Source organism: Somniosus microcephalus, chromosome 17 (genome assembly GCF_052327205.1).
Source record: "Somniosus microcephalus isolate GS21.2 chromosome 17, FLI_Smic_1.0, whole genome shotgun sequence".
Classification (NCBI taxonomy): Eukaryota; Metazoa; Chordata; class Chondrichthyes; order Squaliformes; family Somniosidae; genus Somniosus; species Somniosus microcephalus.
The window spans coordinates 72,836,680-72,861,356 of record NC_141003.1 but is presented as its reverse complement, the minus strand read 5'-3'; the positions used below and the strand labels follow the sequence as shown (position 1 = coordinate 72,861,356).

Here is a 24,677-nt window from a genome sequence, read left to right as displayed (position 1 = left end):
AGGCTGTATTTCTAGCTCTCAAAGGATTACAATGCTATGTAAAAACTATTAAGGGATAACTCCACCTTATTAAGATTGAGAAAATGAAAGATGACTTTATTTTGTGTGCGTCTTTGTTCAACAAAGCAAACCTACCCCTGTCAGGAACTGCACGCAGCAATCACACAAACTCACAGGGAGAGAGACTTGAACCAGGCTTCTATCTGCGATGAAGAAAGGCAAATGTATTTCACATACACCTCCTCAAAGAAGGAAAGGAGGAGGGCTTTCTGTTTCATGCCTGAAACTTGCAAGTGGCGTGGCACCAGTTTCTAAACATCAGCACAAACAAGCAAGTAGGGCTCCCAGCAGATACAGCTGATGGTTATTTGTAAGTGAATTTCACAGTAGCAGTCCAATTTAGAGGTTTAAGTGACAGCACATGAATTACTTTGCCTGCATCCCAACCTTCTGTATCAATTCTAAAAGTCAACCCATCATCAGCAAATATTCTCTCGTTCTCATTACTTTATCTGCTTGGGCAAATCTCCGAGGCAGTTCTGGCATCTGTATGCAGTAGTCCCATTTATAAAGCACCAGGGGTGTGAGGGCAGGAGAAACTTGTGCCTCTTTATCGACACCCCCAGCTTAAGTTGAGGCTAAAGTCTTTCTGTGGCCGCAGCAACAAGCCTGTTACACCTGCCTCCACATGCTGTGCTATCCAATTTAAAAAATAAACGATAAACTTGAAGTTTAAAACTTGAACCACTCACTGCTATCAATCTTTATATTTACGGAATCTACAGAAAGTCTTATGCCTATGTACTTTACCTGCTGGTACCACTTAACTTCCTGTTGTCACATTTCTTGCGCCAACTTTTTACTCATTATAAATTCCTATGTAAACTTCTCACACTATAATCACACCACTCCCGCTAGTGATAATGGTTTAGTGCCCATCTCCCAACTACTTTTAGAATCATAGAATGGTTACAGCACAGGAGGCCATTCGGCCCGTCGAGCCCGTGCCGGCTCTCTGCAAGAGCATGTCACAGCTAGTCCCACTCCCCCGCCCTTTCCCCATTTGCTGTGTAAAAAAGCTTTTCCTCATGTCGCCTTTGGTTCTTCTGTCAATCACCTTAAATCTGTGTCCTCTGGTTCTCGACCCTTCCGCCAATGGGAACAGTTTCTCTTTATCTACTCTGTCCCGACCCCTCATGATTTTGAACACCTCTATCAAATCTCTTCTCAACCTTCTCTGCTCTAAGGAGAACAACCCCAGCTTCTCCAGTCTATCCACATAACTGAAGTCCCTCACTCCTGGAACCATTCTTGTAAATCTTTTCTGCACCCTCTTCAAGACCTTCACATCCTTCCTAAAGCGTGGTGCCCAGAATTGGACACAATATTCCAGTTGAGGCCGAACCAGTGTTTTATAAAGGTTCATCATAACTTCCTTGCTTTTGTACTCTATGCCCCTATTTATGAAGCCCAGGATCCAGTATGCTTTTTTAACCGCTTTCTCAATCTGCCCTGCCACCTTCAATGATTTGTGCACATATACCCCCAGGTCTCCCTGTTCATGCACTCCCTTTAGAATTGTACCCTTTAGTTTATGTTTAAATATTCCACAGCACTCCTGCAGGTCATGCTACACCTGTCCGACCTCCAATCTATTCAAAATGTATGTCAATTAAGGGATTTTTTTCATTAACTTCTGCAATCATTGACTTAAAAGGTGAAGATAACATGATGCTCATGGCCCTTAAAAGATGGCAGGGTATGCTCTTGCTTTAATGGTTCTAACAACCTGTTTGATGCGGTTAGGTTAAAAAAGTGCAGTATTCCCTATTTCATGCACAAATTGAAACCTCCAAGTCTGATTAATCTTACATGCCTTACAAAGAATTACATTTTTGAACCATTCCGTTGGGTAAACTGCAAATCATTTGGGCTCAACACTTGCCCATTTGCCAGAGGGAAGCATAGCTCTGGTGCAGTCACCGGCCCGTGCTTTGCTACAGTGATATGCGGTGACCATGATGCCTGGCGGTGTTAGGGTCGCATTGGACTGCTGCAATAGTAGCCGAGAGTCTTGCATCAGTGGGGAGAAGGACTACACCAAAGTGCAGGAGATAAGAACATAAGAAATAGGAGCAGGAGTAGGCCATTCGGCCCCACGAGCCTGCTCCACCATTCAATAAGATCATAGCTGATCTTCTACCTCATCTCCACTTTCCTGCACTATCTCCATATCCCTTGATTCCCTTAATATTCAAAAATCTATCGATCTCTGTCTTGAATATACTCAACGACTGAGCCTCCACAGCCCTCTGGGGTAGAGAATTCCAAAGATTCACCACCCTCTGAGTGAAGAAATTTCTCATCTCAGTTCTAAATGGCCGACCCCATATTCTGAGACTGTGACCCCTGGTTCTAGACTCCACAGCCAGGGGAAACATCCTCCCTGCATCTACCCTGTCAAGTCCTGTAAGAATTTTTTGTTTCAATGAGATCACCTCTCATTTTTCTAAACTCCAGAGAATATAGGCCAAGTCTACTCAATCTCTCCTCATAGGACAATCCCCCCATCCCAGGAACCAGTCTGGTGAACCTTTGTTGCACTCCCTCTATGGCAAGTATATACTTCCTTAGGTAAAGAGACCAAAACTGTACAAAATATTCCCAGGTGTGTTCTCACCAGGGTCCTATATAATTGCAGTAAGACATTTTTACTCTTATACGCAAATTCTCTGGTAATAAAGGCCAACATACCATTTGCTTTCCAAATTGCTTACCTGCATGTTAACTTTCAATGATTTGTGTACAAGGACATCCAGGTCCCTCTGAACACCAACATTTCCCAATCTTTCACCATTTAAAAAATACTCTGCTTTTCTATTTTTCCTACCAAAGTGGATAACTTCACATTTCTCCACATTATATTCCATTTGCCATGTTCTTGCCCACTCACTTAGCCTGTCTATATCCCCTTGAAGCCTCCTTGCAACCTCCTCACAACTTACATTCCCACCTAGCTTTGTATCATCAGCAAACTTGGATATATTACATTTGGTCCCCTCATCCAAATCATTGATGTAGATTGTGAATAGCTGAGGCCCAAGCACTGATCCTTGTGGTACCCCACTAGTTACAGCCTGCCAACCCAAAAATGACCCGTTTATTCCTACTCTGTTTTCTGTCCGTTAACCAATCCTCAATCCATGCTAGCATATTACCCCCAATTCCCTAAGCCCTAATTTTGTTTAATAACCTCTTGTGTGGCACCTTATCAAATGCCTTCTGAAAATCCAAATACACCACATCCACTGGTTCCCCCTTATCTATTCTGCTAGTTACAACCTCAAAAAATTCTAACAGATTCGTCAAACACCGTGTTGACTCTGCCCAATCCTATTATTATTTTCTAAGTGCCCTGTTACCACGTCCTTAATAATAGATTCTAGCATTTTCCCTACTACTGATGTCAGGCTAACTGGTCTGTAGTTCCCCGTTTTCTCTCTCCCTCCTTTCTTAAATAGCGGGGTTACATTTGCTACCTTCCAATCCGCGGGAACCGTTCCAGCATCTATAGAATTTTGGAAAATGACAACCAATGCATCCACTATCTTTATAGCCAGCTCTTTCAAAACCTTAGGATGTAGGCCATCAGGTCCAGGTGATTTATTGGCTCTCAGTCCTGTTAATTTCTCGGCGCTCAGTCCCGTTAATTTCTCCAGTACTATTTTTTTACTAATACTAATTTCTTTAAGTTCCTTATTCTCGCTAGACCCTTGGTTCTCCACTATTTCCTGGAAGTTTTTTGCGTCTTCTTCCGTGAAGACAGGCACAAAGTATTTGTTTAATTTCTCTGCCATTTCCTTATTCCCCCATTATAATTTTTCCTGTCTCAGCCTGTAAGGGACCCATGCTTACTTTCGCTAATCTTTTCTTTTTACATACCTATAGAAGCTTTTACAGTCTGTTTTTATGTCGCTCGCTAGTTTACTCTCATATTCTATTTTCCCTTTCTTTATCAATTTCTTGGTCCTCCTTTGCTGAATTCTAAAATCCTCCCAATCCTCAGGCTTACTACTCTTTTTGGGCAACCTTTGGAGCCTTGATGTGTCTGGCTGCAGGGTGAACAATGATCCGGTGATACTCTTTGTGACAACCTCTCGAATGGAAACACTTGTACTGAGATGGCAAATAAGTTAACAAGGTTCATATTATGCTGATGTTGTAATGTGTCTGCAGCACAGAAAAGGTCCGTCACCTTTCTGCTCAATTCATATAACCACGTAATTTTCACCAATACAGACAGGTGGAGGGGCTACGGGCAGCCATATTGTTTCAACAACCACCCTTCTATATTGCCCCCACAAACAACATAAAATAAACACATGCAGGTAACTCTGCAAAACAAATACAAAACTTAGCAATACAGCTATCCATTATAGCTCACCATACATTCACTAACCTTTGTCTCCATAAGCCTCCCCTTTCTTAGCTCTGAACCTGGAGCCTTCACTGCTGCACGAGTTCTGCGGCCCTACATGCTGATTTTATCTCCTCCCTTTTGAGTCTCTGCCCCTTGTGAGCTTCCCCCGCTGTGTATGCGGACCCTCACTGTTGCCTTCCCACGTGCACTTCTCCAGATGATGGGCTTGATTCATGGTCAGTGGACGAGATGCCCATTTCACTTTGCAAGGATATCAACTGCATCAACTCATCCAAACTGGTAACACTCTTCAACAACTTTCCACACCTACACACTCATGCCGGCAGTGCTGTGGCTTCCCACTGCCTCTGCTCCAATGCCACATGAGATCTGCTAGTAGACCATTCGAAACCTTGCGTCCTGAGCATCACCCACCAGCAGTTATATCAGCTATATCTACTGAGTGTTGAGTGCAATTGAAACCGATACCTTGCTATACCCAGTACTGAAACTGCCATAACCTCCGCTTCCATAAAGCAGCAGATCATTTAGAACTCCATCTACCCGCCTTGGTTCCGTTGTGACAGAATAAGCCATATTCCAAGAGATACACCATAATATGAACAGATTTCGGATATTATTAATACATGAAATACTGGGTTTAAAAATCTAAAGCCTCGGAGACACAGGCTGCAAACAGAAAACAGGCTTCTGAGATGAGATCAGTTGTTAACAAAGTTGTAAACACCACAAGTTTTTGAAATGGGAATTGGTTAAAAATGCTAAAACAATGGCCCTATTGAAATAGCAGTTTGGCGCTTCCAGGAGGTCTGGAGTTTGGGAGAAACACAATGGAATGACCAAGTAAAGTGTTAAGAACTAACACGTGAAACAGAAACACAGAATATTAAAAATCCACGTGCCTTTGTAAAAGTACTGTAACATCAAATAAGACAGGAAATACGATTAAATATGCAACCAATTGAGATAGCTAGAAAACAAGCAAACACCCTGGTTAAAGTGTCTTTAATTTACATGTAGTAAATATGATACCTACACAATACTTTGAAGATATGACTTCAATAGATGCACCAAGCAATTACATGGTTTTTGCATTGAACTTGGAACACCACGGAGTCACAACGTTTGTGGTTATAACCAGTTAAGCCAATATTAAGAATTGAATGGAAAATCTTCGATAAGAATGACGTCAAAGAGATAAATCTGTTGTAGCCATTTTATGATGGTTTTTGGAACACCTAAAGGTAGAGACATAATTATGCATGCAGCAGCTAAATTGACAGTAAGAATAGAAAGTCAACAGAAGGAATGACTGAGAGATAATTAGCTTACATCAGCAGAAAACTTCAAAGGATTTACTACTGCAAAAAGGATATAAAAATAGACCTTTTCAAATGGGAAAACAGAAGTCGCTGGAAACGGGCAAGCGATTCTCGGCTTCAGAACCACTCTGTAAGCCTACAACGTTGAGTCTCGGGTAATCAAGGTATTTGATTTTGGTGGATATTCTGGATTAAAAATAAGTAGAAGAGTGGAAATGTAACGAAGTTAAGATGAGAGAGTAAGGATCTCGGAGAATAAGATTGTGTAAGCTAATTCTATTTTGAACTGTAAAAGTTGTGATTGAATCAACAGCTGTTCACTGAATGTCGGCTCTTAAATAAAACTATATATTTTTAGAATTGTCTCACGGAGTATTTCTGTATCAACCTCGCAAACTCAATTTCTATACACTCTTTTGTGAGGAGTTGCAGAATTCTGGGGGGTATTCTGGACCCTCATAATATCCGGAAGGTTACAGTCTAGTTAAACTTATTAAAAGTGCTATCCGGAGGATGGTAACATCTTCAGATGCTGATGGATCTGTTGTGTATTTTCAACATTTTCTGTTCTTAATTTTGTCTTCCAGCATTTTCTTTTTATTATTAAAGGTGCAGCTGTAAATCATCTTGTAATCTACTTGAAGGAAAAATAAACTGATAATAGTGGCAATAAAAGAAAAAGTATGAATGCTAAAAATGAGAAATTGAAATAGCAGGTCTTGTACATACACAAAAGCATCACCAGCATCTGAAAAATACAAGGCAGGTTAACATTTACTCCCACAGGTTTGGCTCAAAACATTAACCTGTGTTTTCTTGCTGTGCATTTCACACAATTTATTTCCAAATTGATAAGTCAGGTGATTCAGTGCGCCTTCAGGCAATAGATTGTGAAGTTGGTGAAGTCCTTTGTCACACCCGTACCTGCATTGGAATGCCTCCACATCAAAGAAATGGACCATTGCAACCATCAGTCGTTCCTTTCCTTTAGGGAGAGATAGCCTTAACCTTTAGACCCATTTAAGCGTCTAATAGAATTCAGCTATCTCTTACTTCAGTTGAAGTTGAACGTCTGGGGAATATGCCTGATCTGGGGTAGCCCGAAAAGAGCTAGGACTTGTAATGATCCCTTCACTGTAACCCTCCATACCCTTGCCGAACACAAATCTATCAGTATGATGGATAAAATGCATGGTAGACGCACTAACAATGCCAAATAATAAACTTTCCCTTAAAGCTGTATTAATCCCTGATGGTTGCAATGGTCCATTTCTTTGATGTGGAGGCATTCCAATGCAGGTACGGGTGTGACAAAGGACTTCACCAACTTCACAATCTATTGCCTGAAGGCGCACTGAATCACCTGACTTATCAATTTGGAAATAAATTGTGTGAAATGCACAGCAAGAAAACACAGGTTAATGTTTTGAGCCAAACCTGTGGGAGTAAATGTTAACCTGCCTTGTATTTTTCAGATGCTGGTGATGCTTTTGTGTATGTACAAGACCTGCTATTTCAATTTCTCATTTTTAGCATTCATACTTTTTCTTTTATTGCCACTATTATCAGTTTATTTTTCCTTCAAGTGGATTACAAGATGATTTACAGCTGCACCTTTAATAATAAAAAGAAAATGCTGGAAGACAAAATTAAGAACAGAAAATGTTGAAAATACACAACAGATCAATCAGCATCTGAAAAGAAAAAAACGAGGTTAATGATCCAATAAGGAATTCAGGAGAAACTTCTTTACCCAGAGAGTGGTTAGAATGTGGAACTCGCTACCGCAAGAAGTAGTTGAGGCGAATAGCAGAGGTGCATTTAAAGGGAATCTAGATAAACACACGAGGGGGACAGGAAGGATATGCTGATAGAGTTAGATGAAGTAGGGTGGGAGGAGGCTTGTGTGGAGCATAAGCACAGACCAGTTGGGCTGAATAGCCTGTTCTGTGCTGTAAATTCTATGCAATACTGAGAGATTCTGATCAAGGCTCCACACGAGTTGCGAACTTTTGTTTCTCTCTCTGCAGCTGCTGATCGACAGATGCAGCACTTTCTGCTTTTATATCTCAGTATCAATTTTCAAAATTAACTCAGCATTTGATGCAAAATTAATTACTTTATCCATTTTAACCCAGTAAGTTAAAAGGTTCGTATTTGCAGACAAACTATAGCCCTATAATTGCCACCCTCCCTCCAGATAACTATAGGGAGGGTGGGAAATGCGTCCATTACGGTGCCACCGTAAGGCCTGGCCCATTTTAACCCCGGGCGCAAACGCAGTGGGTAGCGCCGACCGCCATTTTACCGCACTGTGCCCGCTGTACAGAAAATTGGAATTCTAAAATACAAGAATAAATATATATTTTCCTCCAAGATTGAAGGGCACTATGCACTAAGAATCATGTAGAGATTTTGTAGATTTGTCGTCAAGTCCTGTGTTACAAATGTATAGATGTATCGCAGTTCCTTGCTACCATAGTAAAGCTGCACCATCTGAAAGCTTCATGAAGACACCGTGCTCAAACAAGTTGATATTAAAAACACAAAAAGATCGGGATGGTTTCAGGTTCAGTCTCTACTCTGGTAGCAGCCAGTGCACGATGATTGGCTTCAGTGTTCCTGGGTCAAGGAAATGGAAAATATTTTACTTCCCACTCCTGATCATTATCTGACGATTCCTACTGGAAACTGTGTGCATGTGGACGGGACCAGACTCATCTGCGATTTTATGCACTCCACCCACCCATGAGAAACGGCTTGCCAACCACTCACTCTCTTGAAACACGGAGAGTAATATATCATTATTCTTGGAATTTAGAATTACAGTCTGTCCTTAAATGCAAACTTGTTAACGTTTTGGATTAAATTGGATTAAGTAACTGCTGGGGTGTGGTGGTGGAAGAGTGCATATCCAGCAAAAAGTCTGAGTAAAAGGCAAGAAAAAAATTGCTCAGACTAAATTACTTCATCGTTTGAACATACCATGCATCCCTCACAAATTGTGTTAATCCCCTGATGGAAGCTATGATTAAATAAAGCTTGGCGCAACATCTAATTTGATGGGTGGTGGGAACGTTAAAAAAAAATAAAGGCATCAGTAGCATAATTGCATTAAACAAGTTCTTCTGAAATGCAATCATCAGGATGTTGCTAAGCTCTAGGGTGCTACGAAACCTCTAAATCTGTCTTCCTTTCTAATAGTAGCCATTTTGCCAATTACCCAAGAAAGAGAGATCAAGAACCTTGAATCTAATCAGTCACTAAAAGCTGAAACCATCACCCAAGGCCTGCCTGCCTTCCTTTTGCAGTATCATGTTTTATCGTGCACTCTGTGTAAACTTTTCATTCCATTTAGGAAATGTGACTATTTTAATCTAATGTCGCTGCTTTTAATCTAACTATGGGGAATTTAATCTGTGCATTACTGCTGCAGCATGTCAAAATAATATCTTAATAATGTTTATGTTGAGAGAGAGAAAAGCAGAACTTGTTAGTTTACCATATCCTGGCTGAAACCAATTAACCCTTTAAAAATGGTAAATGGAGACGATACAGCAGAGCAGTCAGGCATGGTGGGATACCTCACTCATCTCTCCCTCTGCTGAATTACCAATCTTAGGAGGTGCTAATCAGAAGTCCAGGTACAGGGAGGTTTGCAACACTGCCTTCTGGTGGTTGCCAACAACGTCACTGCCAAAATCCAGAAAGCAGGTGGCCTTCCCTGCCCCGTGGCTGCAAGAGGTCATGCATGAGCTGCAAAGGGGGCCCATCGAAGAGAAGAACAAAAGCAAGAAGCAGAGATAGTAGCAGGAAAATAAATTTGCTTTTAAAGAAAGACAAACATAAAAAATTGCTGGAAAAACCTAATTATATCCTGACAATGCAGAATGCATGTATCGCAGTTATTCTTCTCAGACAAAACCTAATTTGGGACTTGGTCAATGGGTCAGCTGGTTAAAGGAGTGATGAGCTGAGATTGAGTTCCTGAGGTTTGATCTTTGCAGAGTTTGCTAATCTCAAAAAGGACTGTGTTGGATGGTACAATTGGAGAGGATTTCTGCTCCTGATCACTGCCCAGCGATCACTATGGGATGTAGGAATATTGGTTGAGGACGGAAATAGGCTCAACTGTGGTGCTCCCATGGTTTAATAGCCTGTTGACACTAACTGTCTAAGCTCACATACGAAGAATGGCAACCTACTTGGGATACTGGAGGGCTGCATGTGCCCGTGGAACTGTACCCAAGCAGGGAGTCAATGCCTTCACGAGATGAGTTGAGGAAAAAGCCCTTGTCCCATAATATAGTCATCTGAATATTTCATCAGAATAATTCTTTTTCTTTTAAACCCAAGGACCCTCGACTTAAATGTGCAAATAAATTTCATGCTATCACAAAACAGCATAGAATCCGTTCAATGAATCAGTCATTTCATACCTCGTCTTTTACTACTGTATCACTTCCTGAGTTATCCCACACGATTAGTGTTCACAGAAGCAGCTGAAGCAAATTTTTAAAAATGACAAACTTGGACAAAAACAAAAATAAAATTACATTAAAAAAGTCAGTCAAATAAGCATGGATACCAGGCAGTGCTTTCAGAGCTGTAATATAACCTCATGGGGCAGACATTCATTATGAGGAGCTCTCATTTAGTTTGTGCAGTTTATGACGTAATTCACTGTCTTACAATGAGTCCCACGTATCCATTATTCTTTATCTACTGCTTAATGCTGCTGCAGTTTGGGTAGCGCTGCTAATTATAATACACCTTAGCACTCCATCATTCACAGCGTATGAAACACATCGCACTTGACTATTTTATTCCCCTATAAAATAGAGCAATAAAGTGCAGGAAATGAAATCACGATGGCCTGTGTGCAATAACAGCCCTCTCAGGATTCGAATTCTGGGATCCAGCACACTTTGTATCTACTCATAGATTTGATGGGCTTTCTTCTTCATTAAGCTTCCTGCTGAAAGCTGCGGAGTTTAACTGCAATAGTGCATGGGGTCATTTTTAAAAACCAATCCAGATTTCCTATTGATTCCAGCTCATTTTTAAATAGCTCATTGATAAATAGTATGTTATATTTGCATCAAATGTTAATAAAGGACCCTAATAATGGTCGTAGAGTATACATTAATTTTCAGAGAGACTCATCTAAACCCTTTTACAAAAAAATTGAATAGCAACAAAAAATGATCATCCTTTTATTCAATTGGTTTTGACTGTTTTTTAAAACATAAAACAGTGGGTGCTGACATCAGAGGCATTGGCTTAGGAGTATTACTAAGTTGGAGTCATTAATTTTTAGTGAGCTGGGTATCTGACATATGCAGAATGCCATCACCATACTTAAGAATCTCCAAACCAAACTACTGAGAAATCCACACTGCTTGCTTGATACAGAGTACAATGAAGACAAGATGTCTGCACCAATGTTCCCCACTAAGGTGCATGGCCATGCATTGACCGTGAGGTCCCACGCAGACCGCTCACCAGCTGCTGTCGCTGGAAGTGGTACCTGGCACACGCAGCTGCGCAGCAAATTTAAAGGAACTGCACATGAAAAAAAATATTAGAGGGAACATTGGTCTGCATGCCGAGCTCTAGGTGAAAATTCAGGTCCCTAGAATTGCCTTCATAATCGATTGAAAGCCCAGTTCTTCAGATAATTTCCTCAATATTCACGGTGTAAACCAGAATTTTAAAAAAACGGATGGGAAAAAAGAAAATCAGATTTTAATGTCAAGCTAATGCTTTTCAACCATTTGACTTCATAGGTATTGCATTTTTAGCATGCAGAAGCCTAGTTCAAAGAATTCCTGGCTATCGTCAGAAAATGTAAACCATACGCCCCTCTACAGACACAACCATTTTTTACCATTTTATTTTTTTCAAAAAGGAATTGGATGGTTGTATGTAAGCAATTAATAGGAAATTGAAAGCAATGCGCTAATACGTTTCTTTTAAAAAAAAAATTCTCCAGTCATTATTTACAATATTTAAATGCCGAGTTCCATTAATAACTTTAATTTTCAACGTCTGTATTGTATTAAGAAAAAAATGAGACAGTTGGGGTTGTGCACCTTTAACCTGTAAATATTTAATTGATCTTGTGACATTACTCAGGGACAACATCATTTATAAAATGGGATTGAATAGGCCTCAGCAGTTGATGCCTCTGACTGGGTTTGCTCACAATTTGGCTTCCTGACTTGACTTGGCTCAGAAACTCAAATGAGTTAAAATTTTACTTGCAAATTGAATTTTTAAATGAGTAGTTATTTTAACTTACATAAATTGTTAGCAGATAGGGAGTTAGATGTATTCAAGTGGTTAAATTTATTCAAACTTAAACAGTTTCTGCTTTTGATACAGGCTATAACGGCTGCCTTCTGTGTTTGCTGTGGAATACGATTCTTGGATCTGATTGACAATACCATGTAGTCAGCAAGGGATGCTAAGAGAATAAGTAGGAATGCTACTCTCCGACAGACAAAACTTTTAGTATGGGTAGATTTAGGTTGCCAGTTTTACTATGAGGTAATGCCTATCCATCTTATATTTCTCTACTCTTTGGAGACACATTACAAAAATTCCTAGAAGTTAAGACATTTATCAACACAAATATTTTCTTTTTGTTTTAGAAAGCATTTCAAAAGATAAGACTAAACAAAGGAAAAATGCAAGATTGTGAACATCAGGAAGTGTGGGATCTTTCCCTCCCCAGACCACAATGGCGCTGGAACAAAAGGAAGAAAAATATTTCTTTCTTCAGCATAACCTCCCAAATGCAGAAGTAACCAACAGATCAAAACCTTTTTCTGTTGTCATCCGAACATATATAAATGTTCCTTCATTACCTATAAACTGCTACTTGTTAACTTATCTGGAGGGCACACCTGCTAAATTTCCTGATATTTATAGGTGTCCATGAAATACTTTCTAATCAGTTGCCTGCCCCCCACGTTCTACCTTCTAAATCAACCTTTTATTTTGGGGGTCTGTAATAGCCATATCTAAAAAAAATCTGCAAAGAAAATCTATGAAAAAGTTTTGTGGTTCTTGTAGGAATATTTACAAAAAGCAAAAAACTGCAGACGCTGGATATTTGAAACAGAAAATGCTGGAAACACTCAGCTGGTCAGGTAGCATTTGTGGAGAGAACAGTGTGGACTCTTCAAAAATATTTTCCTGCTCTTCTGGTCCTTCCACACCAGAAATCGGTACCCAGCTCAGACACTGCTCTCTCTCCCTGCTACATAGAAATGGCATTTAACCATGTTCACAGTCGGTTTGACTCCCCTTTTACCCCTGTAAGTATTCAACCTTTACTCTGCAGATTCGTGCAACAAAAATAGGGACTTGACATAAATAGAAAACTATAGCTAGCAATCAATACACAAATGCAATATACAACCTCTTCACAATTCAATTTCATAAAATGCTGTCAAAATTTACAATAACATTTGAAAAAGAATCGAAAAACATTCAGTACGTTTGTGTTTATTCTACCGAGCCGCCCTGTCTAATGTAACATTTAATTCAAACAGTCCTCTCCTGTATACTATCCATTCCATAGAGCTGTCATCCAGTGCCACACTTGACGAAGACTGTCCTTCACATAATGCCGTTTCTATGAAAATCGCTAGGATTGCCTGAGGAGCATCTGAGGAAACTCTGATAGATAACAAATGTCAAAATTCCTAATGGTGCTTTTATTATTCAAAGAGTTACAACTGTATATATAATCTCATAAAGCACAAGCCTGAATGGTACTAAGTAAGATGGATTTACATTAAGGAGTCAGGTTCAGACAGTCGGTCCAGACAGCTAATTGACCCTTTATAATGGAAATGTTTTTATGTGCACGAGAGTGACCCACTTGGTTTGTGGAGGTCTGACTTCCTATGAGATTAACATGCACATTCTTGCCAGCTATGATTTATTTTACATCAAATCCTGTCAGTCAGTGTGGTTGTGTTTAATGATTAAGTCCAGTTCTCTGGATACAAGGCACAACCCATTTTTTTATGCAAACATGGCATCAACATAATATGTATTGCACAATATTATTCATTTAAGTGGCGGAAAAAGACAGTAGTACTGTATCATGGTGCACGAGAACAATGTTACCGGTTGTGCTGTTGGGAAATTTTCTTTCCTCTCTTGTTCCTCCTAAGCTCCAAGTACACCACCCGACATGTTCTTTTTCCTCCCTATGCACTCATTGTGTTAAAATCAAGATCTATGGCACTGTCTCATGCTCTAACTCACTCTTTCCTAGGACCTCAAAGATGTGGAGCTCCGCACCTGCTTCAGTCTCTCCTTCCTCTTCCAATCCACAAGCTTTTAAAACCCAAACTGCTACTTGATTTAACTCATCTTCTCTCCTACATTTTTCAATCTTGGGCGTGTCCTGCACTACAGGCCTTGGTTCTTCGCCTAGATGTATATAAATGTTACACTTAACATTTTAACAAATAAACTCAGCACCAGATACTTGTTAAATCAATAATTCAATCTTGGGATCGTGTTGACTTTCACAAATCAGGGCATCATCAGAACCATTTGATTGAATTACTGGCCTGTACCACTCCCAACCCACCATTTACTGTATCCACAGACATCTGTGTGTGTTCTTTTTTGTCCCTTTCAGCAGATATTAACAAGAAAGAGATGCACTGTGGTTGCTTCATTCCCTCGCTTCATCCTGCATCTGTGCGATGTATTTATGGAGAAGCTAGATAAACACATGAGGAAGAAAGGAAGAGAAGGAAACGATAATAGGGTGAGATGAAGTGGGGTGTGAGGAGGCTCGTGCAGAGAATAAACACTGGCATGGACCAGTTTGGCTGAATGGCCTGTTTCTGTGCCATACATTCCATGTCATTTTATAACATATTAAAAGATATAAGTTGAATAGAAAAGCTACCAGAGTAGACAATGCATAAACTATCAATGGAAATTCAGCTCTCTGAGAAGGAACACACACCCAAGTCAGTTTTAATCGAATCCCTAGTTCTGGTTTTATTAACTCAAAATAGTGTTACATTAACAGCAGCACAGCTGAACTATGATGCTCGCTTACTTTGATAAATTAGTTCAGGATTTTAAGAAGAAAAGTGAATGCTGGATGTCTGAAATGAAAGCAGAAATTGCTGGAAATGTACAGGATTGGGAAGACAAAAGACAGGTTAACTTCTCAGGCGGGACCATTCACTGGAGCTCATTCACAATGGCCGGGAATGTGTCCCTCACACCGACGAAGGGTTCCATTCGAATCTTTTTCCTTCAGATGCGGACTGATCGGCTATGCGTTTCCAGAATTTTCTGCTTTAACCGCAGAATTATAAGGATTGTTTTTCCAAACCATCATTTGGAGAAAGAAATAAAATGGCAGGGTGCTGTGCAAGTTCTACCTCATTACCTCCCCATAGTTCTACAGCACGAGCAGTGAATCTCAGAGGCAGTACACGCTCCCATGCTGCTAACTGAGCTGCTTCATTTCAGATGAAAATAATCAATATAATGAGAAATGATCCAAGAATCATGATGATTGCTGGATGAACTGGAGTGTACACATAACATTTAAAGGCACCATTAGATTTCTTTTTTTTTTTTAAAAAGGAAGAGATTCTTTAAAAAACAAACTGTAATATTAGATCTTACTTGAACTTGGACTCCACTTCACTAACTGCCTTCTGGTATTGTTCAGCGGTCAGTTTGTAGAACTGGGCACTCTGTGGGGGGGGAAAAGAGGGGAGGGGAGAGAAAACAAACACAATAAGAAAACAAAAATTATATCGAGGTGCAACCCTGTTTCCCTCCCACCCCCACGGCAAGTAGCAGTCATAGGATGCAAATGATTGTCATACGCCAGGTCTGTTGTATTAGATAAAAATCGACGGCAATGCGATTAGACGGGAGCACAACTGGTATGGGTGGATGGGTCATTGCGTGCGGTGATGAATGGTTCAAAATTGGCCTCGTGGTCTGACGCACAGTAATCTCATTTGGGCTCAGATTTATCTTTCTTTACCGGATCAATAAAGATGAACATAACAGCTGTAAGAATCAATAGCAATTTTTGATCGTTTCAGCTTGAAGGCTCATTTTTATTTAGGAACGATACTTTGAGTAGTTTATTTGCTGTTTTGATTGCTGTTCAATGGCTCAGTTGGAGTTTCGATAGAAAGAAAGGCTTTTCTAATTTGATTGCAGGCCAACTTATCAAAAAGTCATTTGTCAGCAGAGATAGGGTTCATCATTTGTTTCTTGTATTCCTCTTCCACCATCATTTACTCATTACACAACCAGCCCTGATGTTTGAAGACATTTATTACCACCCGCTTTTATTGTGATAGAAAGGGGAAATACAGAACGAGACACAGAGTCCCTCAGGCAGGCGTGATCCTGCGTAATTTATCTGCTTGAAAAGAGCAAGCTACAGTGTTCGAAATCCGTCATACCGGGCACAGTTCAGCATAAACAATAATCATTTCAGAAGTGAATGTATCATGCTCATTTTTTTTTTGCAAGCCAAGCTTTATTACTAATGAGGTCTAGTTTCACAGTATAATGTCGCAAACATATTTGCAGTATACATAGCACAAAACGTCATTCAGGATTTGGGTTAAAAGAAAAAAAACCTTGTAATAATCCACAAAGCTTCACTCTCTGGGTTCGCCTAGAGGTTGGATCTTATCAGTGTTATACAGGTTATTTGGAGAGAGGAGCTATTCTCCAACCAATACCAAATGATCTGGTCATTCATCACAGTGATGTTTTTGGGATCTTCTTCTATGCAAAATTGCTGCTGCATTTGCCTACAAAACAAATATAATTTGAATTTCCAAGTAATTTGCTGCATTTGGATTGTGTTGTGACATATTTGAGTGATACATTAAAGTATTATATAAATGCAAATTTTCATTTCTTTTACTGCAAGGTGGATCAACCAACCAACAACTGGCAATGAACAACAGTAGCAGAATAAAGTTAGTCATATGGGCAGCATGGACATGGGGGTATGTGGGAAGGCAAGGAGAAAACCACAGGAAATTGGAGTGATGGCCAAGTAGGAAGGTGACCAAATTTTAGCTAATGCGTGGGCTGAAATCTATTTCATCAGCACATGGGACAAATCAGAGTGGTCCAATCGTATCAAAGTGGAGCTATCCCATCAAGAGCAGGCACAGTGGCCTAAACAGCCTCCTGCAATGCCAACATTTCTAGGCTTCTATGAACATTAGGTACTGAGACCAGATCATAAAAGGCCCGTCATTAGTTTTACTTTCTGAAGGAGCATGGTACTGCTATCAAATGCTGTTGGCCAGTTGAATACATTTTTTTTTAAAGCGGGTGGTAATAAATGTGAGTCGTTCCCCTTTCTGTCCCAATAAAAGTGGATGGTAATACATGTCTTCAAACATTAGGGCTTGTTGTATAGTGAGTAAATGATGGTGGAAGAGAAAACGAATGACAAATCCTTTCTGCTGGCTTGGATTCCCCCTCCTCCTCCAAAAAAAAGTCCCAGATCGCAGACATGTGGATTCTCGGACTCAGTTACATCAGTGAGTGGACAGCTGGGGCCCAAGCACAGTCCTCTCCAATCAGTCCAAAATTGCAGACCGGCACAGATCTGATTGTGGTCTCTGCTCAGAAATTCCAGCAAATGTTACCTTCCAAATGTTTTTTCCAGAATCATGGAGCGTATTCAACTTTAAATGAGAACAAAGAATAGTTCTGCATCAGATTATTAAAAGCAAACATTTGGAAGATTTATGCATCGAATGTCACAAGTAACATGGCATTGTACTGAACTCACTTGGATATTTCAGAGGTGCTGCAATGGGTGGGGGTGGCGAAATATCATCATAAGTGCACATATAGGCCACGCCCCCTTTAAAAAAAGCAACAAAATCTATTTGAGTCGAGGGTGCAGCGCATGTGTGAACTACAAACCCACCTTTTTTTCTATGGGAAAGGCTCAAGTTTGCAGTGCAGCCTATATACAGTGGCAGGCTATATGCTCATCAATGTGGCATATTTATCACAAGTGAACAGCTGTCCAAAAAACGACATCAAATTATTTATGAAGGTGCACTCTTTAAAAAAAAAAGAGCAGGTCCAAGCTGAAGTTATGTGAGGAGATCATCAACTAAGGTTTAGCCGGTGAGACAGATACAAGCGTGAAATTAGAAACATGCTTCATGGAAGCTTACGGCTGCAAGTTCTCTTACTGATGCTGCAACTCTGAAGACTTTCTATTCGTTGAGCCAGTACATATTTTATTGGTTTTTTTCTTCTTCACTCATTCCAGTTACCCCCGCCCCACCAGTTCTTCCCTCTTCTCCTGAGCTCAACTGATTTTTGCCGCAGTACAGCTGTACACGGGCCAGGAATCCTCAAGCACCTGGCCCACGTGGCCATTCTTCAAATTCCAGTCTAGACCACGAGTGTTGGCAGGCTAGCAGATTGCGGGGTGCATCAGAGACCCAGCTGATCCTTTCCTCACCTAACATTCACACTTTTGATCGTTCTGATGAAAGGTCATCGACCCGAAACGTTAACTCTGTTTCTTTCTCCACAGATGCTGCCTGACCTGCTGAGTATTTCTAGCATTTTTTTTGTTTTTATTTCAGATTTCCAACATCCGCAGTTTGTGTGCACTTTTTACGCAGGCGTCCTTCATAGCAACCTCTTTACAGCAAGAGAAATGCCAGGAACTACCAGCATGGTGATCCTGACAGGAGGGTGGAAAACTGATCTCCTGCATGAGACTACCACCAGTGCAAGAGAGATGGTAGGCCTAGTTCTGGTGTTTAATCACAGTACAGTAGAAATAAATTGCACCATCAGAAGTAATGTCATCACATCACTGATTGCGTACCCTCCCACACAAACATGGGTTTTGCGACAACCTTGCCACAAAACAATTGCATTGTTTCAACATTTCAAAATACTGCTGAAAAAGAACCCAAAGCTGCATCTTAATTTTGTGTGTGGAATTACCAACTAGCCCAGGGTCGAGAGGTCCCTTCAATTTAATAAGATAGCAATCCTCACTTAAGTCATTTATCAATTACATCCATTTCTAAAGTTTCCCTGGTCCAGTGATACTGAAGGATCACAAATGAAATGAAGTGCATCAGTCACATTTTAGTCCCCAGCTGACACGATCCATAGTGTTTTTCTTTCTTTAAAAGAAAAACTGCTCTAGTGGTTTAAGTTTAGAGAAGAATGGGCACAACATGCAGTTGTACAGCATCTTTAAAGTAGGAAAAACATCCGAAGGCACGTTACAGAGGTGAAAAAGGAATGGACGATGGGCTGTGGTGGGACAGAATAGGGGAGATGACAAAGTGTGGTTAAAAAGATGGGCTTTAATAAGGTTTTTAAAGGCAGAAAGAGAAATTGAGGAGCAAAGGAGTTCAGGGAAGTAGTGCCAGAGGGTAAAGCTAAAGTTTCTGAAGGGTTCACCACCAATATTTGGTCACGGAGGGTATTCTGTATTCACAGAGGGTCAGAGTCAGAGAACTGGAGGGCACAGGAGGGGATGGATGGCTGCAGGAGGGTGCAGAGATCATGTGTGGTGAAGTCATAAAGAATTTGAAGATGAGGACAGGGATTTTAAATTCAGTGCATCGGGAACTGGGAGCGAGTGTAGATCAGCGAGGACTGGATGAGAAGCTCACCCACCCAAATAGGGCACTGAAGAAATTTAATCTATAGGCAATCAAAAAGTGAATAAAATATTTGATGGCAGCAGGAGGTGAGGTATGGGCAGATGCTGCACAGGTGGAAGCTGGAAGTCTTTGGTAACTGATGCAATGTGGGATTTGAACCTTAGCTCTGGGTTGAACAGAACATCAAATTTTCCCACGTTCTGATTCAATTCAAGCAAGTGATCTGGGGAGGGATTCAGTGGCAAGGCAGTTCTTCCCTGGAACACTGTCAGATATACTGTCTTCTCTTCTTAGGCAGTCCCTCGGAACCGAGGATGACTCGCTTCCACATTAAAAATGAGTTCTCAGGTGACTGATGAGGCACAGGTGGGGCAGACGGTGGGTGGGGTGCTTGGGTTGATGTGCGCTCCTTGCGCTTGCTCCCGGCGAAGCGACTCGAGGTGTTCGGCGCCTTCCCGGATGCTTCTCCTCCACTTTGTGCGGTCTTAGGCCAGGGATTCCCAGGTGTCGGTGGGGATATGACACTTTTTCAAGGAGGCTTTGAGGGTGTCCTTGAAGCGTTTCCTCTGCCCACCTGGGGCTCTCTTGCCGTGTCGGAGCTCTGAGTAGAGCGCTTGTTTTGGGAGTCCCGTATCGGGCATGCGACCCGTCCATCGGAGCTGCTCGAGCGTGGTCAAAGCTTCGATGCTGGGGATGTTGGCCTGAGCGAGAACACGGACGTTGGTGCGCCTAGCCTGCCAATGGATTTGCAGGATCTTGCGAAGCCAGCGTTGGTGGTACCTCTCCAGTGCTTTGAGGTGCCTGCTGTATATGGTCCATGTCTCTGAGGCATACAGCAGGGCGGGTATCACTGCTGCTCCATAAACCATAAGCTTAGTGCCGGGTTTAAGGTCCTGGTCTTCAAACACTCTCTTCCTCAGGTGACCGAAGGCTGCACTGGCACACTGAAGGCAGTGTTGGACTTCGTCGTCGACGTCTGCCCTTGTTTACAGTAGGCTCCCGAGGTATGGAAAGTGGTCCACGTTGTCCAAGGCCTTGTCGTGGATTTTGATAATCGGGGGGCAGTACTGTGTGGCGGGGCAGGTTGGTAGAGGAAATTTGTCTTACAGATGTTTAGTGTAAGGCCTATGCTCTCGTACGCTTTGGTGAAGGTGTTGACGATGGTTTGGAGTTCGACCTCCGAGTGAGCGCAGACGCAAGCGTCGTCTGCATACTGTAATTCGACGACAGGATGAGACGACCTTGGATCTGGACTGGAGGTGACGGAGTTTGAACAGTTTCCCGTTTGTTCTGTAAATTAGCTCCACTCCAGCGGGGAGCTTATTGAGGGCGAGATGGAGCACTGCAGCAAGGAAGATCGAGAAGAGCGTTGGTGCGAAGACACAGCCTTGCTTGAGCCCGGTCCGTACGTGAATTGGGTCTGTGGTGGATCAAATGCCAGTGGTTTCCGGATCCCTTGTGAAAGCCGCGAAAGTGTGAAGTGTCCTCTTGATAAACAGCATTCTCACCTTTTGCGTGATTTCCCAAAAACAAGAATTACAAGCAGTTTAATAATACGCATCTTATTTATAACTTGTGTTTAAAAACTAATTGGTGATGAGCTACATTTAGTAATATTATGTATATATTTGCCTGTGTGTATGTGTCTAGTCTCTCAGAATGTAGTGGTAATATCTTTAATACACTTTTCAGGGGTATAAAAAACAAAATTCTGGATTGAAATCAATGGAATTAAAAAAGTTAAGATCTGCCACTACAGGAGCTGCTGTGGCATCACCGTAACACCTTTGTACATCAAAGATACAAGTGCAGCGCTGAATAGAATGTTAATTCCTCTTACAGGCCCTGGGCTAACACTCCATAGCACTGTAATCTATTCTAGGCGCAAAAGAAAAGGAAAAAGGGGGGGTGGGGGGGGAGGGGGAAAGAGAGAGAGGAAGGAAAGAAAAAGAGGAAAGAATTTAAAAAAATCTATTAACTTATTTTTCCACAGCTTGACTAGTCCAAAAAAATCTCCCAATGTGATTAGGACTGAAGCAGGTTTGCTGCATGTTGCTTCTCCACAGTTCAGATAGAATTTAATTTCTGGCAAATTGGATTTCTGTTAAACCCTAACATACAGTAATGCTAAAATCCAGTTTTCCACAGCGGGCAGGTTGAATGGAATGGCATCTCACTCTAAAAGACTCGCTTGTTGTCTGTGCTACAGAATCATGCCTGCACTGTGTGATCTCAGCACCCCCCCCGCAACACCCACCCGCGAGAGGGGAGTGAGGGGGGGGGATGGGTAAAAAGAGAGTCTTTGGTGCAGTCTGCGCATTAAATTATTAAAATATCATCTGACAGGAGATGTTTGTAATAATCTTTCTTCATAAAGAGCATACTGAGCTGCCACTAATCCGGCGTCAGTCAGTGACCTTAATACAAAGCTGGTTTGTGTGTTTACTCAATCACCAAAAGAGAGAGCAGAAAATGAAAGTCCTAACACTGTAGATACTGAAACAATCAAAAAGCCAATTAATCACACAGATGAAGGCTGGCGTGACCAAGATCTTGGAAGAGATGGGAAGGGAAAAGTGCCACCTATTAATGGTGACAACAGCAAATACTCATTTAATTTAGACAACTTCAGAATTTATATGACACTTCTACGATGATGCGCCTGATAAATTCCTTTAAATCAACAATTCTCATTTATGAATTTTACTGCCAATCATTGCTGCAGCTAATTCTGACTACCAGGAAACCAAAGCATGGTTAGAACAGATAGTGGGAGAGAAATTCAGTATCGCCCCATTTGGGGCGCAATTATCGGCCGGGCGCAAAGATTAGCGCCTGGCGCTAATTATCGCCCCCGACTGCAAACTTGGCTTTTATCGCCCCTGGAGGTGTTTGGAGCGCTAAATCAGGCGCTTCACACCTGTCTTAAGGCACAAAGGCCGAGGAGCGAGGCGCTACCTCAGAGCGCTGGCGAAGCTCATGTGATGTCAGTCAGCAATGGAACACAGACACACTGGCGCCGGCCAGTTCTTAAAGGGAAGGGTCGATCTTGCTCTCCATCCACATGCTGCTCATTGCAGCCTTGAATCTCGGCCTGGAGAGACCTGTACATCAAATCTGCTGGAAAGAACAATGGAGAGAACCAGGGAAAGAGCTCAGAGTGCAGCCTCCACAGTCTCTTCTAAATCGATACAAGGAAGGGCAAATCAAAATGAATCTGCAAAGTGCTGCTCAGTACCCAAAACTCCTTCACACAGCGTTGAATCTCTCCAGAAGTTTCTCTCTCTTTCTCTCAGAATTCGTGGTGCAAAAATGTCACCAACAAAAAAAGGCAGGAAGCGGTCGCCTTTAAATAACGCTCCCCCAGTCCCTTCCTGACTGCAAAACGCTCCCCTCAACCTGTCGTTGCTAGCGGCAGGCGGTAAGGCAGGGGGCGCCACTCAATATCCGGTCCGGGGCGTTGCACACTCGACTGACGTCACGATCTGACGGCGCAGGAGATCGTGGCGGTAGTGTTTAGCGCCGCCGCAAAATGTCTAGTTAATTTCGTGAGCGGTGCAAACATCGCCGCGCATGGGCGCTAGTTGCTTTGCGCCCCATTAGCGCCCTCTTAAGGCGCTAACGGCTGGTGCAAACCAACTGAATTTTCCCCCCAATATTTCTTATTAACTCCCTCACTGCTTTTATAAGTCATTCTTGTTAAGATGGGAATTTCACCTCACGACAAAAAATACACAATCATGCTTTGTTCTTACTGTATGTGTTTATTTCTTCCGTTACAGGGTAGTGCACATGCTTGGGAGACTCAATAAATTATCAAAAACATTCAACTGCATGTCATTCAAAATCTCACCCCCATCCCCTCCACACACCACCTGGCAGGACTAGTGGACTGCTGTTACACCGACTCAGTTTTAAAATAAATAATTCCTTCCTTTTAAAAAAAAATTAACAAACAACTTTCATTTTCCTGCTAACAGTGTAACAGAGACTTTTTATGTGGGAAAGGAGAGAGTGGGGAGAAGAGCTTAGTAGTCGCTAAATCTGAAGGTTAAATGCTGATGAGGACACCAGAAGACTCCCATCTCTTCTAAAAATTGTATCATGGGACCTATTACGCCCATCAAAAGGCAGACGGTGCCTCAGATTAACTTCTCATCTGAAAGATGGCGCCTCCAACAATGCAGCACTACCACAGTACTGCACTGAAATATCATGTTAAGGTTATGTGCTCAAGTCCTGGAATGGGGCCGTGAAACCACAACCTTCTGATGTAGAGGCGAGAATGCTACCAACCGAGCCAAGCTGACACACACATGTTGAAAATCACATATTATAAAATGCAGGCCAAACAAAAAGGTTTCCCAGTAATAAATCATAATTTTTGCTCAATAAACCTGCTGTGGTGATTTTAATGGAAGGCTTTTCCGGCATGAATGTGCATCACATACTTACTACCTAACAGCAGTGTGGGAGTACCTTCACCACACAGACTGCAGCGGTGGCTCACCACCACCTTCTCAAGGGCAAATAGGGATGGGCAATAAATGCTGGCCTTGCCAGCGACGCCCACATCTCGTAATGAATTAAATAAAAACTTAGCAGCCACTGCAGAGCAGCAATCAAAAAAGCCAACAGGATGCTATGCTACACTATCAGATCAAGTACAAGTCTAAAAGCATTATGCTAAAACTAAACAGTGGTCTGGTAAGACCACACCTTGAATAATGTATTCAGTTCTGGTCATCAGCACACAACAGAAACAGTGAGTTCTGAGGGGATGCAGAGAAAAGGGCAACAAGATTAAGCAGCGTAGGAAAACGAAATTCTGAGAACTATTTTTAAATTAAACATGAACATCAGGACAAGGGAGTAAACTGGTAAAAGGCAGAGGTCAGGAAGCAATTCTTCCTGCAGAGTCATCAATATCTGGAATAGTCTTCTAGGCAGGACTGTGGAGGCAAAAACTCTGGAATCTTTCAAAAGGCAGTTAGGTGCCATGGTGATAAGACTGTAGGTTTCTGTGCAATGATGTGCTAGAAGGGTTAAGTGGCCTCGCACCTCTGTACTTGTGATCTTAACTCTGATATCATTGAGATAAAGTGCATTTGACATTAGTACTGGCAGGAATAATATTGACTTTAATATCGCCATACAATTAAAAAAAACTGTTCTTGGGACGTATGCGACATTGAAAAGACCGCATTTATTGCC

At 41.6% G+C, this 24,677-nt stretch overlaps 1 protein-coding gene across 1 annotated transcript in view; it reads right to left on the bottom strand.

Annotated features, from left to right (window-relative positions):
* chchd3a (coiled-coil-helix-coiled-coil-helix domain containing 3a) overlaps positions 1-24,677 on the bottom strand; it is a 336,024-nt gene that overhangs the window by 20,401 nt on the left and 290,946 nt on the right. Inside the window, exon 6 of the mRNA XM_086010675.1 lies at positions 15,445-15,515. Coding sequence (XP_085866801.1) covers positions 15,445-15,515 — 71 coding nt within the window. The remainder of the gene's footprint in view (positions 1-15,444; positions 15,516-24,677) is intronic.